The 12,500-nt window shown below is 46.0% G+C and overlaps 1 protein-coding gene across 1 annotated transcript in view; it reads left to right on the forward strand.

The window, feature by feature from the left end:
- myrf (myelin regulatory factor) overlaps positions 1–12,500 on the forward strand; it is a 38,481-nt gene that overhangs the window by 16,322 nt on the left and 9,659 nt on the right. The window contains exons 3-13 of the mRNA XM_062547091.1: positions 674–901; positions 968–1,006; positions 4,455–4,516; positions 7,314–7,539; positions 7,999–8,099; positions 8,431–8,545; positions 9,960–10,155; positions 10,283–10,359; positions 10,558–10,668; positions 11,282–11,372; positions 12,382–12,500. The exon at positions 12,382–12,500 is cut by the window's right edge and continues 82 nt beyond it. Of these exons, the coding sequence (XP_062403075.1) occupies positions 674–901; positions 968–1,006; positions 4,455–4,516; positions 7,314–7,539; positions 7,999–8,099; positions 8,431–8,545; positions 9,960–10,155; positions 10,283–10,359; positions 10,558–10,668; positions 11,282–11,372; positions 12,382–12,500 (1,365 nt within the window). The remainder of the gene's footprint in view (positions 1–673; positions 902–967; positions 1,007–4,454; positions 4,517–7,313; positions 7,540–7,998; positions 8,100–8,430; positions 8,546–9,959; positions 10,156–10,282; positions 10,360–10,557; positions 10,669–11,281; positions 11,373–12,381) is intronic.

Consider the following 12,500-nt stretch of genomic DNA (forward strand, 5'->3'; position numbering starts at 1 on the left):
TGTTATTTAAGGTGCCAACATAATAGTGGGACTAACGTTTCGACGTTACACCGTCTTCATCAGTCTAAAAAGACCATACTGGACCTCAGCTCACACAAGATCTGCTCATCTCCTCTCGTAGCACTACTTTCAACTACTTCCTCCTAGACTTACCACCTGATTTTAACTGATAACTGACACTTGACTGTTTAAAAACAGCAGTCAGTGATGCACTTATTCTTATTGCACACAATTTTTTTTGTGAGAATTGCTTTAATTGTTTACCATGTTGTAAGTCGCTCTGGCTAAAAAGCGTCGCCCCAAATGTAACATAATGTAATGTAAGGGTCACTTGCTTATAGAGGTCATACCGTAGAGATCCCACACAGCATTGCTCGCTTACAGAGCAGGAACAGTAACATAAACATGTGGAAAGAAACCACTACAGTACAGTATGTACAATAACAGAAATGTATAGATAGAATGCCACCATATAACCAGGAGATCTGAGTGGCTGGAATTATTCAATAGAGCTTACGCAATCTATTTTCTTTTATCATTTCTGTGCTTACTTAGTGAATATGAATTTGTATTCATTGTCTGCATGTGAAAAGTCAAGTAACATGTAAAATCCATCTCATTGCAGCCTTATCATAGAGAGATTAGTCTTGAGACCTGTACTTGTTTTTTGTAGCTGTTTCTCAGAGGTCCACAGCGGTCCAGGCCCAGTGTACCCTTCTCCCCAGCCAGGAGGCTCCTCTACTGGGGGAGTGTGTGGGGTGAGCCCCCCCATCCCCATCCGCCAGGGAGCGCAGCCACCCCTGCCCCCACCTCCGCCCTGCCAGACACCTTACCCGCCCCCACCCCCCCTCGGCCTGCTCAGGCACAACTACCCCTACCTGGGGCAACAGAACCCCAACCAGCAGAGCCACCAGAACCAGCACCAGCAGAACCAGCACCACCAGCAGCAGCAAACCCACAGCCAGAGCCAGGTCAAACCGGAGCACAGAGCGCTCTACGCCCCTGGGTGAGCACCACACACACACACACACACACACACACACACACACACATACACACACACACACATACATCTACACCCCTGGGTGAGCACCACAAACCCACACACACCCACACACACACACGCAAGCACGCACGCACGCACGCACGCACGCACGCACGCACGCACGCACGCACGCACGCACGCACGCACGCACGCACGCACGCACGCACGCACGCACACACACACACACACACACACACACACACACACACACACACACACACACACACACACACACACACACACTGTATAGGCAAGTAAACACACATACACATGCAGGCATACTTACACTGGCATAAATTAGAGAGGCTGACATGAGGGGAGGGGACAGAAATAGTAGATGAGAGGTTTTTATGGAGGTCTGGAAGATAGCAGAGAGGGAGAGAGAAAGAGAAAGAGAGAGAGAGTGTGTAGGATGAAAGAGGAGTGATAAGGATGAAGTGATATGAGGCTGAGCAAGAAGGACAAGAGTTCAGAGGAAGAGACAGAAGAGAGGGAAGTGGGAGAAGAAAAGAGGAAGCAGGGAGGTGAATAGTTAGTTATTGCCCACTTATTGCCCAGAGATGTGAATAGTTAGTCATTGCCCAGTGAGGTGAATAGTTAGTTATTGCCCACTTATTGCCCAGAGAGGTGAATAGTTAGTTATTGCCCCTTATTGCCCAGGGAGGTGAATAGTTAGTTATTGCCCACGTATTGCCCAGAGAGGTGAATAGTTAGTTATTACCCACTTATTGCCCAGTGAGGTGGATAGTTAGTTATTGCCCACTTATTGCCCAGGGAGGTGAATAGTTAGTTATTGCCCACGTATTGCCCAGAGAGGTGAATAGTTAGTTATTACCCACTTATTGCCCAGTGAGGTGGATAGTTAGTTATTGCCCACTTATTGCCCAGAGAGGTGAATAGTTAGTCATTGCCCAGTGAGGTGAATAGTTAGTTATTGCCCACTTATTGCCCAGAGAGGTGAATAGTTAGTTATTGCCCACTTATTGCCCAGAGAGGTGAATAGTTAGTTATTGCCCACTTATTGCCCAGGGAGGTGAATAGTTAGTTATTGCCCACGTATTGCCCAGAGAGGTGAATAGTTAGTTATTACCCACTTATTGCCCAGTGAGGTGGATAGTTAGTTATTGCCCACTTATTGCCCAGAGAGGTGAATAGTTAGTTATTACCCACTTATTGCCCAGTGAGGTGGATAGTTAGTTATTGCCCACTTATTGCCCAGAGAGGTGAATAGTTAGTTATTGCCCACGTATTGCCCAGAGAGGTGAATAGTTAGTTATTGCCCAGAGAGGTGAATAGTTAGTTATTACCCACTTATTGCCCAGTGAGGTGGATAGTTAGTTATTGCCCACTTATTGCCCAGAGAGGTGAATAGTTAGTTATTGCCCACGTATTGCCCAGTGAGGTGAATAGTTAGTTATTGCCCAGAGAGGTGAATAGTTAGTTATTGCCCAGTGAGGTGAATAGTTAGTTATTGCCCACTTATTGCCCAGAGAGGTGAATAGTTAGTTATTGCCCCTTATTGCCCAGAGAGGTGAATAGTTAGTTATTGCCCAGAGAGGTGAATAGTTAGTTATTGCCCAGAGAGGTGAATAGTTAGTTATTGCCCAGAGAGGTGAATAGTTAGTTATTACCCACTTATTGCCCAGTGAGGTGAATAGTTAGTTATTACCCAGAGATGTGAATAGTTAGTTATTGCCCACGTATTGCCCAGAGAGGTGAATAGTTAGTTATCGCCCAGTGAGGTGAATAGTTAGTTATTGCCCAGTGAGGTGAATATTTAGTTATTGCCCACGTATTGCCCAGAGAGGTGAATAGTTAGTTATTACCCAGAGATGTGAATAGTTAGTTATTGCCCAGTGAGGTGAATAGTTAGTTATTGCCCAGTGAGGTGAATAGTTCGTTATTACCCACTTATTGCCCAGTGAGGTGAATAGTTAGTTATTGCCCAGTGAGGTGAATAGTTAGTTATTGCCCAGTGAGGTGAATAGTTAGTTACCCAGTGAGGTGAATAGTTAGTTATTGCCCACTTATTGCCCAGTGAGGTGAATAGTTAGTTATTGTGGACCAGAATAACACCTTGGGCGCTGGAAGTGTAGTGGAGTGGATGCAGTAGCCAGAAAAAGTTGTGGATTCAATTAAATTCCCAGCCGTTGTGCCCTTCAGCAAGGCACTTAAAACCCCCGAGTTGCTCCAAGGATGGTGGCCCTTGCTATATATATAACTGACATACTGTAGATAAGTTGCTTTGGATAAAAGCCTTGATAAAATTGGGTCTCTCTGTCTGTCTCAGAATCAGTCACAACTGCAGGTACAGTGTATTTCACTTGCTCAGACTGGACATTTGTTCATAGTTGAAGTTTTTTGGCATTGTGCTTGTCAGTCTACAGGATCTAGTTTGGCATTACACTTCTGATGAGTTTGCAGATTTTGGTGTGTGTGTGTGTGTGTGTGTGTGTGTGTGTGTGTGTGTTCAGCAGAGAGTGAGTAGCAGTGGGAGCAGAGTTGAGTGCATTATCTTACAGTTCAGACTAACAGTGTTCTGGCACATCAAGATGATACAGCTGTTTTCTCTCTGTATTACATGGGGCTATGTAGGTATGGTAGCTGCCCTTCCTCACATGTAAACACACACACACACACACACACACACACACACACACACACACACACACACACACACACACACACACACACACACACACATACACACACACACACACACACACACACACACACACACATACACACACACACACACACACACACACACACACACACACACACACACATTTCAGTTGGATTCAGATTACAGTTGGAATTTCTTATGCAACATTCACTTGATTAAACCTCTCCAACACAAACAGGTGAAGAGGGCGAGGAGAGAGGGATAGAGAGAGGCAGTGAGAGATGAGAGAGGGATATAGAACGAGAGGAGAGAGGGATAGAGAGAAAGAGAGGAAAGTGGGAGAGAGGAGAAAGGGATAGAGAGGAGAGCTAGATAGATGGAGGGAGAGATGAGAGAGGGATATAGAAAGAGATGAGAGAGGGAGAGGGATAGAGGAGAGAGGGATAGAGAGAGAGAGGAGAAAGGGATAGAGAGGAGAGAGAGATAGAGGGAGGGAGAGATGACAGATGAGAGGAAAATACGACATGTTAATCCATCATAAATAGATATGTCTGTGTGGTGATTTAGAGCGAGCTCTGCTAATGGGAAACAGATGTGGCTTTAACAGGTGAAGTCATGTAGCCAGCGCCAGGCAGGCTTAGGCACATCCAGGCTGACTGGTCAGTATCTCTCAGATTCACCATCTTCTAAACAGCAGGACCAAGGCGGTGTGTGTGAGTGTGTGAGTGTGTGACTGTCCTAACGATGGACCACTGGGCTGCATGTCATCTGTCTGTCTTACAGGACTCTACCAGAGTCGCCTCCGGACTCCAGCTCCGAGCCATACTCCCCCCAGCAAGTGAATGGTAAGTTCCTCCCACTGCCACTGCAGCTTATAGGCATGTTCCACTCCAAGGAGGGAGGGGGGGGGGGGGGGGGGGGATTGCAAGTGGGAGAAAAGAGAGAGAAAAGGCAGGTCAGAGAGGGAGGGAAGATAAGGAGTGGTGTTTTAGTTTCCTCGGGAGGTGAACACAGGAGAAGTCTCTACAACAACACAATCACACACACACACACACACACACACACACACGCAGCAAAAATAAAATGAAGTCAGAGAACTAACTTGTACGTTACTTAATGTCTAATGTGACATGGAGGGAAAGATGGAAGAGCAAAAATATGTGCACCTGTTATATATTTATATACAATATATATCAGCCAGGCAGAGAAAGAGAATGAAGGAGACAGAGAGAGAGAGAGAGAGAGAGAATACAAGGTAGAGGTGTCAAAAAGAAGGAGAGCAAAAACTAGAAGAGTGTATGAGGTGCGGTGAACAGAAGAAGGGAGTGATGTAGACAGAAAAAGAGAGCGATAGAGAGAGAGGGAGAGAGAGATAAGGAGAGAAGTTGGTATGTGGTTTCTAAGTAGGTAGGATAGAAGGTAGCAAGAAAAGGACAGAATAGAATGGACACTGGATAAATGAAGGAGTGAGGGAGAAAGAGAGAAGAAGGAGCGAGAGAGAGAAAGAGAAGGAGAGAGAGCAAGAGAGAGAAAGCGGAAGAGAGAGAGAAAGAGAGAGCAATAGAGAAAGAGAAAAAGCATGGGATTAAGATGATATGGCTGAACAGCAAACGGAATGGGAGTGGATACAACAACATTACACAGGTAGGAGTCACATGCACACACACACACACACACATACACACAGACTCAAACGCGTACTCATTTGGGAACGTACACACACATACACACACACACACACGCACACACACACACACACACACACACACACACACACGCACACACACACACACACACGGACTCGAACACATGGACTGTGCTGGTAACGTTGATTGCGCTTACACAAAGACTTCTCAGCCCACAGGCAGGTTCTTACAGACATGCAGCTCTTAAGGTCGTGGGTTGCTCTCAGGTCATCTGGGCGGGCTCATCAGTCACTGTCTATAGCATAATCAAATTGTGTGGGTGTGTGAGGCGGCTCTTAATCTGTCTATAGCATAATCAAATTGTGTGGGTGTGTGAGGCGGCTCTTAATCTGAAGTTGATCTGTCAAGGGTCCTAGAGCTGGGACAGACTCGGCAATCAGTGCAAAGGCAAACAGTGCAATGAAATGTTTTTTAGAAATGAACAAAAGTGTTGCCATTTGATGTGACATTTTTTTAGGGCTGAAAAGGAATGGGCTTTTTGCCACTGATGTGTCGTGAAACACAGCCTTGCCCAACCCCACACACACACCTGTGTTGGTCTTTCCCACTGGACACAAAGGTGTGGAATGATGTAATCTGATCGGCTATCGTCCAGCTACTGAACAATGGAAAGTACCATTAGGCCATGGCGGAGAGCAACCAGGGTGAATGAGAATGGCGCAGCCCTGTCTGGGTAGGGTGTGGGTGGGGGGGGGGGGTAACTGATGTCTACTGTCGCACCGATCTACATCTAGTTGTCCAGTCCATTTCAAGTGTCCACTTTTGAGGACCGTCTTGCATAAAGTTGAGGACTGTCCTACGTACAGTACAGTTGAGGACTGTCTTTCGTACAATCTCACTAACCAGCTAGGATCATGTTAGAAGAGGTGCAGCCACAGAAAAAACGTGTGCCCTGTTTATGATAATGTCACAACTATGAAGCATTTCTAATGCATATGTAATGCATCATATAATGCATCATATTGTACAGTATAGCTCTCCCTAGCGCTCCCTATCTTTCATTACTACTTTGGTCAACTGTTATTATTTTTTTAAATGTGCTATACAAATAAATGGACATTGACATTGTCATTGACATTTAGTTCTGGAAATGATGATGTTCATTTGTTTGTTTGGAAAATGATATTATACATAGTGAGTTATAATGTTGCATAGAAGGGTCATTACATGTTTACAAACGACGCAAAGAATTGCTTCACCAGATCCAACCAAAACATCTATGGTGGTCATGAGAAGGGTATGTTGCTGTTGTTCAGAAAATGTTTGTGTAGGAGCGCTTCTTGGACTCAGAAAAAGTTTGTTTGAGGTGCTCTTTGGATGGGAAAATTCAGTTGAAAAAGCAAGAGGAACTCCAAGGCACTCTATATAGTTAAAAAGCCTTTATTGTAGCGGCTTGGTCACATTAAACCTTTCTAAAAAACTCCAACGCGTTTCGGCAATGTAGCCTTCATCAGGGAGTCAAACAGTTATGTTGTTGTTGATTAAAATTCTGCTTTTTGAAGTGTAGAAGCAGTGAGTTTCGGTTGGCACCATTGTAGCTGGTGAGCGGCGAAAAGCCTTGGTTACGGTGTTGTCTTTTATGAGGTCATGTGTGAGTCAGTGTTGCCATGCGAGATTTATGGATGGAGTGACCTCAGGTGTAGGGGTGAACTGGACTAGGAGTAGCGAGAGGAGTAATGATTCCCACTGACCAAACACAAATAGTCTAGCTCACACACACACACACACACACACACACACACACACACACACACACACACACACACACACACACACACAAACACACACAGCCCTTTGTGGTTGGCACAGTAGAGTGGAAACCTGTAGCTAACCACTGATATTGTAGTCACTAAACTCCTACACACACACACACACACACACACACACACTCAGGTAACACCCTTCTCTCTCTCTCTCTCTCTCTCTCTCTGTTCAGACCCGCACATGCTCAGAACCATGACCCCTGAGAACATGTGTCACATGACCCCGCCGCCCCCCATGCCCCCTCACCCCCACTATTCCAGCATGCACCGGGACATGTACCTGAAGGCGGAGCCTATGATCACTCAGTACCCCATTGGTCCAGCTGGAAACGGGGGCGGAGACATGCAGCAGAGCCAGATGCTTCATCAGCTCCTCCAGCATCCACAGCAGGGACAAGAGTGAGTGTGTGTGTGTGTGTGTGTGTGTGTGTGTGTGTGTGTGTGTGTGTGTGTGAGAGAGAGAGAGAGAGAGAGAGAGAGAGAGAGAGAGAGAGAAAGAGAGTGAGCTGAGCATTGGAACTGGGCGTGGTATTGCCTTTCTTGGGGTTTCACTCTCAAACTGAAATTCCGTTGGATTGAATAGCAACCAGCTAAATAGTCGAGCCTAGGCTTATAGAAGTCATATGAACACATTGTTCTATGCTAAATTCCTGGAGCAATCACTTATATCTATACACACACAAACATAGATGAGAGTTATGTAGCACATGTGAAGTTTTATGCTTGCATTAACTTGCCGTGTGTATGTGTGTGTGTGTATGTGTGTGTGTGTGTGTGTGTGTGTGTGTGTGTGTGTGTGTGTGTGTGTGTGTGTCTGTATATGTGTGTCTGTATATGTGTGTGTGTGTGTGTATATAGTGGTATTCCAGTTCACCAGTCCAAGAAGAGAAAGCACTCCGAATCCCCCAACAGCACTCTCAATGCTCAGATTCTCTCTGGCATCATCAAACAGGAGCCAGGTATGTGTCTACACCCCCCTCCTCTCTCTCTCTCCCCTCCCTTCGTCTTGAGAAGCTCACATCAGTATTACGTGTGTTTACGTGTGTATTGCGTATGTATTGCGTATGTGTCTAATGTGAAGCATTAGTGTGTGTTTGTATGTGTGTGTGTGTGTGTGTGTGTGTGTGTGCGTGTGTGTGTGTGTGTATGTATTTGTGCCTGCCTTACGAGAAGCGAGAAGCTTCCATCAGCATTGTGTGTGTGTGTGTGTGTGTGTGTGTGTGTTTGTGTGTGTGTGTGCGCCTTTACGTGAAGCTCACCTAAGTATTATGTGTGTTGCGACTGGAGAAGGGTTAATGCAGGACGCAGAGACCTCCTATCTGGACCCCAACTACCAGTGCATCAAATGGCAGCCCCACCAACAGAACAAGTGGGCCTCCCTCTACGACGCCTCCGGCAAAGAGCTGTGAGTACTGAGTGTGTGTGTGTGTGTGCGTGTGTGTGTACGTGTGTGTGTGTGTGGGTGGGAGAGAGACACAGCAGAGAGAGAGAGAGAGAGAGAGAGAGAGAGAGAGAGAGAGAGAGAGAGAGAAAGAGAGTGGAAGGGAGAGAAAGAGAAATAATATATGTGTGTGACGTGTGTGTGTGTGTGTGTGTGTGTGTGAGAGACGTGTAGGATGTGTGTATGTGTGTGATGTGTGATGTGTGTGTGTGTGTGTGTGTGTGTGTGTGTTTGTGTGTTTGTGTGTGTTAACAGAAACAGTTGAATAAAGAGGTTACTCTGGAGTCTCAGTGAGATGAGCTTTGTGAAGCCATGACAGCAACCCCATCATTGGGCAATTAGAAGCTCAGAGGAGCAGGAAGACATTTCACAACCGCACAGGAGAATGGGGGGGGGGGGGGGGGGGGGGCGGCAGATAACATAGGGAAGAGAATGTCCAAGGGCTGGGAATTCCAGAGAGGTGAGGTGGGTGTGTGTGTGTGTGTGTGTGTGTGCGTATGTGTGTGTGTGTGTGTGTGTGTGTGGGGGAGTGGGTAAGAGTAGTTTCAGAGTGATATGGAGAGAGGGGGCACAGAGGGGGTGGATGGGAGGATGCACAGAGGACAGATAGAGAGTGAGAGAAAGAGAATAAGGAATGGAAATGAAGGGAGGGAGGAGGGGAGAAAGAGAAAGAGATAAGGTGATAGAGAGTAAAGAATAAGAAGTGAGAGAGCAAGTGAACAAGCGATTGCGAGAGCAAGGAATGGAGGAGAGAGAGAGATGATAGAGAGAAAGGAGTGAAGGAATGAAAAAGAGGGATAGAAAGGAGTGAAAGAATGAGAGAAAGAGAGGGAGAGGAATGGAGGAGAGGGGGAAGGAGGGAGGAAGGGTATAAGGGAGTGAAAGAGTGAATTTATGGGCTCCTATTTATGGGTTTTTCTGCCAGTGGAGGAGTGTGTTTGAGCTCTCTGCTCCACACACACACACACACACACACACACACACACACACACACACACACACACACACACACACACACACACACACACACACACACACACACACACACACACACACAGAAGCCTTCTTTATGGGGCTATTTCATCCGTGTGTATGTGTGTGTGTGTGTGTGTTTTGCGTGAATCGTGAATCATACTTGGATAATTACCACTGTGTGTGTGTGTGTGTGTGTGTGTGTGTGTGTGTGTGTGTGTGTGTTTTGCGTGAATCGTGAATCATACTTGGATAATTACCACTGTGTCTGTGTGTGTGGCTGTGCTCCCTTTTTAATTGTATGTGTTCTAGATCTACAACATCATGTCAGGGTTGAGTTCATGCTGAAGCATTAACTCTACTGTAAGTAAAGTCTCTCTCTTTCTCTTGGTCTCCCTTTCCCTAGTCCTGTCCCCACATACAGGGTGGATGCTGATAAGGGCTTTAACTTCTCATTGGCTGATGATGCCTTTGTGTGTCAGAAGAAGAACCACTTCCAGGTCACTGTGTACATCGGCATGCTTGGTGACCCCAAGTACGTCAAGACCAGCGAGGGGCTGCAGCCAATTGAATGCTTCTACTTGAAGCTCAATGGAGTCAAGGTAGGGTGTTTCTGAGTGAGAGAGAGTGATTGTGTATGTGTGTGTGTGTGTGTGTGTGTGTGTGTGTGTGTGTGTGTGTGTGCGCACACTGTGTTTAGAACTCATTGTGTGTCTATCTTCTCCTCAGCTGGAGGCTATGAACCAAAGCATTAATGTGGAGCAGAGCCAATCAGATCGCAGCAAGAGACCCTTCAAACCAGTACTGTGAGTCCTCCAGCACCACACACACACACACACACACACACACACACACACACACACACACACACACACATACTACCAGTACTATACTCCAGCAGCACCACACTGAACATCACACAAGACACTGTCACCGAACGTGTGTGTATGTATTTGTGTGTTCATGTGTGTGTGTTCATGTGTGTGTTCATGTGTGAGTTTCAGAGTGACGGTTCCCCCAGAGCAGGTCACCAAGGTGACAGTGGGCCGACTGCACTTCAGCGAAACGACGGCCAATAACATGAGGAAAAAGGGCAAGCCCAACCCTGACCAGAGGTTTGTGCACATGCCAACACACACTACACACACACACACACACACACACACACACACACACTCACACATACAGTATATTCTACACTTGCGCAAATACACAACGGGTATGCACAATGATGATTGTAGCATACACTTATCAGATTACGTAGAAGTCATTACTCACCCTGAGTCTGTTTCTTTGTGTACATAATATATTCAAATTCAAATTTAAATTCAAACGGTGCTTTATTGGCAAAGGTATTTGTATTGCCAAAGCAATCGTACATACTGTAAGAATGTATGGAACAAGCTATATTCACACATACACATATATACATATATACATACTGTATCTACATAAACATACACATACATAGAGCATACTGTACATGCATGCATACAGCATATAGAAGAGACCACTGCACATTTTGCTAATGTCATCTTGTGGTTGCTGAGTCATATACAAATTTGCAATGGTCTCTTAAAGTTGACCGTAATATGACCATCAACTCATTCAAACAGACACATACATACATAAACCATACATGTAAACAGTATGTATCCATTATAAAAGCATTTTCCAATGCCCCTCAGGTAGTCATATCTGTGTTTGTGTGTGTGTGTGTGTGTGTAGGTACTTCATGCTGGTGGTAGCCCTCCAGGCCCATGCTCACAGCCAGAGCTTCAGTGTGGCCGCTCAGGTGTCCGAGAGGATCATCGTCAGGGTAACCTCTGTCAGTCTGGCCGTGTCTGTCCAGCCGTCCTCCAATCACACTCACTTCCTGTTTCCCCCACATCACTCATTACATCATTTCCTTTGCGAGTATCTGTGTTCACCCTCTCATTCTACACCCCTTCTCTCCTCTTCCTCTTCCTCCTCCTCTTCCTCTTCTTCCTCTATCTGTTTGTTCTGTATTCACCCCCTTGGCATCTGCCCACACCATCTCTATTTATTATTCTTAGGAATAAGAATTGATTTTTGTTATATTTGATAACCTTGTTGATGTTCCTGTATTTCCTGTAAGACGAAAACTAAAAACAAATCTGTGATGCATTCATATGCCCTGCATTTGTATGTGAGGTCTGTGGACTTGACTGTTCAGAGGAGATGTTGTGACAGGCTTTAGTGAAGACTGAGTGTGTTTGACTGTTGAACTGTTCAGAGGAGATGTTGTGAAAGGCTTTAGTGAAGACTGAGTGTGTTCGTCTTTTGAACTGTTCAGGGGAGAGATGTTGTGCAAGGCTTCAATAAAGTGTGTTTGAGGTTTTCTTTGATTATGTCTCCATTGCTCACATTGATTTTTCTCTCTTGGTTTGTCCCTCTCCTGTTGCCATCCTCATTCTCTCTGACTGATTTTGCGTTTGGGGGTTTCTTGGCTTTCCTTTCTTTCGTCCGATTCCCTCTTTTGCCTCACTCTTTTTTTCTGTCTTCCTTTTCTCCATTTTCTCTCCTTCTGTCTCCCTCTTCCCTCTCTCTCTCTCTGTCTCCCCTCTCTCCCTCTCCCTTTCTTTTCTCAATCCCTTTCTTTCTCTCTTATTTCCTCCCTCCCTCTCTCTCTGTCCCCCTCTCTCTTTCTTTTCTCTATTCCACTCTCTTTCTTCTTCCCTCCATCCCTCCCTTTCCCTCCCTCTCTCTATCTCTCTCCATCCCTCTGTCTCTCTCCCTCTGTCTCCATTTCTCTCCCTCTCTCTATCTCCCTCTCTCTATCTCTTTCCCTCTGTCTCTCTCCTCAGGCGTCTAACCCAGGGCAGTTTGAGAATGACAGTGAGGTGCTGTGGCAGAGGGGGCAGATGCCCGACTCGGTGTACCACCACGGCAGGGTGGGCATCAACACGGACCGCCCCGACGAGGC

This window comes from Sardina pilchardus, chromosome 10 (genome assembly GCF_963854185.1).
Source record: "Sardina pilchardus chromosome 10, fSarPil1.1, whole genome shotgun sequence".
Lineage (NCBI taxonomy): Eukaryota > Metazoa > Chordata > Actinopteri > Clupeiformes > Clupeidae > Sardina > Sardina pilchardus.